Consider the following 4,390-nt stretch of genomic DNA (forward strand, 5'->3'; position numbering starts at 1 on the left):
TATGAGCCAATGCGGGGGGGGAGGGGTGAGGGGGGGAGGGGAGTGGGGGGGCCCTCATTTCTATCTGAATCGATCTGCATCCCTTTCACTTCTCAGGATCGAGAGAGGCGGGGGGGGCGCGGGGGTTGCATAGAACATTGGAACTCGAGGGACGAGGGAGGGCAGCAGCTTTTCAGTAAAATACACAAGGATGTAAAAATACATCAACTCACAATTTCAGAGCAACCCCCCTCCCCCCGTTCCCCGGCGTACAGTTTCCAAAATCTCAGCGCATCTAAAGCTCCAGGAAGCTGGAAAGGAACAATACTTTTCTTCACCTCACTCAGCGATTCACACAGGAGATTCACAGTCTCAATAGGTATTTTATAAAAATATAAATATGGGTTACATCACGTTGTCTTTACAACACTGGACAGAGCTCCCTTTAGACTGGGTTTATAACCAAGATTTCTTTTTAAAAATCCATCTAGAACTTGGCTTTAAAGTACACTTTTTTTAATATCATGTCATAAATGTTATGACATTTCCATTGTGGCAAATCCATTTAGTAAAAAGCAAAAAAAGATGTGCAACCATCCGGTAACGACAATAAAACCTCACTGGGAAAGGTATTGTTCCCACCCCGGGGGAGCGGGGCCGGCGCTGGCACAGACCCGGTGGGCATCGGCGCTCCTCTCCTTCCCGTCAGGTCTGCAGCGCTGCACCTCCAACCACACGGACTGCAGGTGGAACCACGAGACAAAGCAAAACACTCAGTGCAACGGGAAATAACAACGGCAGACTCGAGTTTTATACATGGTAAGACTGGGGGGGGAAGGGGTGGAAATAAAGAGGGAAAAAAAAAAAAGCGTATTTCCCCAAAATTTGAAACACTCACCGCCAGCGTCCAGCAAGAGCAGGCTCACAAACGTCACCCACAGATATATACAGACACGATAAATAGTTAAAACATGGCCCCAGAAAAACAGCAGGTAACTATTTTCTTTTTTTTTTTTCTTTTTTCCTTTTTAATTGTAACGGTTTGGGTAAAGGGAGTGAGAGCGGGGGCGGCAGTGGTTGGTTTAGTGCAGATGAACAGAGGAGGGATGATAGATGGGGGGGGGGGAAGGGGGCTTCTGAATTTTTCCGCATTTTCCAAATGGATGCTCCTGTGCCATTGCAATAAAAAGCAGCATTGCGATTATACGTGCAGTCACTTCAAAATGCGACTCAGGGCAGCTCGCTCTTCCCCCTCCCTTTCTTTTATAAATATATATATCTCGATTCAGGCATATATATACCATATAAAAGGCAGGCGGGCTCTACACACGTCAATGGGATCATTCTGCATTGAGAAGTGTTATCCAAGTTTCACCGAAAGAACAACAAAAGTTCCCAAACTATTTCTCAGTAGTTTTCAGGCACCTCTCGAGGCAGCAGAGAGCGCTCGCGCCCCTCTTCTGTGCAAAAGCAAATCCTCTGCCTCTTAAAGTTTATTTCGCCTATTTTTTTTTCTTTTTAATTATTTTTTAATTAAAAGTAAGTTCAGGATTCGCTGATTTCCCCCCCCCTCCCCTCACACACACGACGCCGGGAGGAAGGATTCAATGTCTTTTCCTGTGGTCTCACGTGTGCTAAATGGATTCAAGGACCGGCTGAGGATGCAGACTTTCTTCAGACACCCCCAAAGAAAAACAAAACAAAACAACGAAACAGAAGAAAACTCAACGTAAAAAGGGTAAAAATAAAGGAAAAAAAGGAACCAGGCAGGGCATGTCTGTCATATTCCAATGCAGTTGTCTCAGGAAAAAAAAAAACAAAAAAAAACACAAAAAAACAAAAAAAAAAAACGAGAAGGAGAACAGCCTGGGAGCCGCCGGGTAGGGGCACCTGCGCAGCCCCAGCGCCGGGCACAGCCCGCAGGGTACGGGGAGGGGGAAAGGGTGGGAGTGTTGAAATGAACTCGTTCTGCGGCAGAGTGCTTTAAAACCGAGGGACGGGTGAAGGATCGGGGGGAGGATTAAATACCACCGGGAGGTGGGAGAGTTTTAAAGCATCTGAGCAGATGTCAAACTGAAACCGTGAATACTGTGAGTGCAGCCGAGGTAGATGGAAAAAAAAATTACAGTAGGAAAACAACCCTTGGAAGGAAAACCAAACCGAACCAAAACAACGAACTCGGGAGCAGGTAAGCGGCGGTGTGTCTCGGCGGGGCAGAACCACGGAGCGCGCAGTCCGAGCAGCTTTGACGCGTCGGGGGGCGGCCCCGCATCACCGCGCGCCGGCGGAGTATTTGGCCTTGGTGATCAGGTAGAGCACGATGTCCTGGTGGCCCCCGAAGGCAGCGATGTGCAGCGCGCTCCATCCGTCGCGGTTGGCCAGGCGGATGTCGGCGCCGAACTTGACGAGCAGCTTGACGAGCTCCAGGTTGCCGTCGATGACGGACTGGTGCAGCGCCGTTTGCCCCTCGGGCCCGAAGGAGTTCACGTTGAATTCGCAGTTCGTCATGTTCTGCAGCAGCGACTGCAGCTCCTTGGTGTTGCCGCGCCGCACGGCCTCCTGGAAGACGCGCTGGCTGAGCGGCGCCGCGCACGGCGACACCTCGCTCTGGCTCATGCTGCCGCGGCCCCGCTGCGCCTCTCGCCCCGCATGGACGGCGCTCCCGCCCGCCGCTACCCCGCGCGGCCGGGCATGCGCTGCGGGCTGCGGGCGCACAGCGGCTCCGCGCCGCCCCCTCCACCGCGCTCCGCCGTCGCGCCGCGCCCGGGCCTCTCTGGAGCGGAGCCGGCCCCGCGCCGCGCCTTTTACCGCCCTTTTATTTGCATAACAATAGCACGGCGTGACGGACGCCGCGAGGCGGGACGCGACGCCGCGCGCCCATTGGAACGCCCTCCCCCAGGTGGGCGGGGATACGGGAAGCCCCGCCCCGTGGGCGCGCCCTGACTCCACCCCCGGCTTCTGCGGGAGGGGGGGGCGGGGGGTGCCCGGCCCGAAACGGTCCGAGACGGCTCCGCTGGGGGCAGCCGGGCTTCACCGGCTCGGCTCGGCTCGGTTCGGCGCGGCATAGCCCTGCGCGGAGCCATCGGGCTTCGCCCGGCTCGGCTCGGCCCGGCCCGGCCCGGCGCCGCGAGGTTTCGCCCGGCTCGCCTCGGCGTAGCCCAGCACGGCGGCCCGGGGTTCGGCGACAGAGCGCTGGGAGCGCTGCCCCGGGGTGGATGCGGTGTGCGGGCGCTGCGGGGCGGAGGGAGGAGGGTAACAACGCAGCCGAAGTCGCGCACCGACCAAATGTGCTGGGAAAGCCGAGGTGCCACGGTCCCCCCGCGCCCGTTTGGTCCGGGGCAGAGCAAATGGCAGAGGGCGGTGGGAAGCGGGGACCCCCCGGCCCGAGCGGGGCGGGGTGCGGGGAGGGGAAGGAACAGCCGTAAAACCGGGGGGTGCTGCCGAGACCCCGGAGCTGTCACCACGGGCAGCCGCCCCCGGCCGTGAACCGCGTCGGTCTGGAGGTGGAAAGGCAGCGATCAGCCCAGTTGCTGACATCGAGCAGCGGGCTTTGGGGTGGGATCACTGCGAGCTCGGGTCCCGAGCTGCCCCGCGGGGTGTTCCCGGGGCTTTTCTCCGTAGTGAGTGAAGGCTGAGCCACACCGCTGTCCCCATCCGTTCCCCGCCCATCTGATCCCTGTCCCCATCTCCCATCTCCATCCACATCCCCGTGCACCCCCATCCCCGTCCCTGTCCCATTCCCATCTCAACCAAATCCTCATTCCCAATCTCATCCCATCCCTGTTTCCATGCCATCTGCCTCCCGGTCCCCGTCCCGTCCCCACATCATCCCCAGCTCAGTCCCTATCTCACTCCCATTTCCATTCCCCTCTCATTCCCATCTTCATCCCATTCCCACAGTCATCCCAGTCCCTGTCTCACCTCCATCTCCATCCCATCCTCATTCTCATCCCCAACCCGTTCAGTTTCCCCAACCCGGAGCTCTCCCTTTCCGACATGAGTGTACCGAAGTGCATCGTTCTAACGGAGATTTTGACGTGATTGCGGCGATGGGGCTGAAGCAGAACGGCGGCTGCAGGCAGCGCGCTCCCGTTGGGGAGCTGGGTTGGAGTGCCCTGGGATGTTCCCCGGGACATCCCCCGTAACACCGGGACACGGCACACAGCAGCCTTGCTCGCACTTCCAGACCGTGCTCACCCCATGGGGTCCCTCCCCACCACGAACAGCAGCAGCTTGCTGCGGGGCCGTGCTTTCTGCTCCTGAACGACCCCGGACACCGCTTCGGGGCAGGAGGGCCGGACCCTGCGGGGTGTCAGCAGCCAGCGGGAGAGTGGGAGAGCGGGAGCTGCCCGCACCCCCCGGCTGGGGCCGGGCCAGGGCAGCAGGGACGCAGCCATGCAGATGTCCCTCG

General features: G+C 58.2%; 1 protein-coding gene across 1 annotated transcript; it reads right to left on the bottom strand.

Moving 5' to 3' along the window:
* Window positions 343-2,736, bottom strand: NRARP (NOTCH regulated ankyrin repeat protein). The gene has a single exon (XM_021414060.1). The coding sequence runs from the start codon at window positions 2,593-2,595 to the stop codon at window positions 2,251-2,253; it is 345 nt and encodes a 114-aa protein (XP_021269735.1). The 5' UTR covers window positions 2,596-2,736; the 3' UTR covers window positions 343-2,250.

Source organism: Numida meleagris, chromosome 16 (genome assembly GCF_002078875.1).
Source record: "Numida meleagris isolate 19003 breed g44 Domestic line chromosome 16, NumMel1.0, whole genome shotgun sequence".
Taxonomy (NCBI): Eukaryota; Metazoa; Chordata; class Aves; order Galliformes; family Numididae; genus Numida; species Numida meleagris.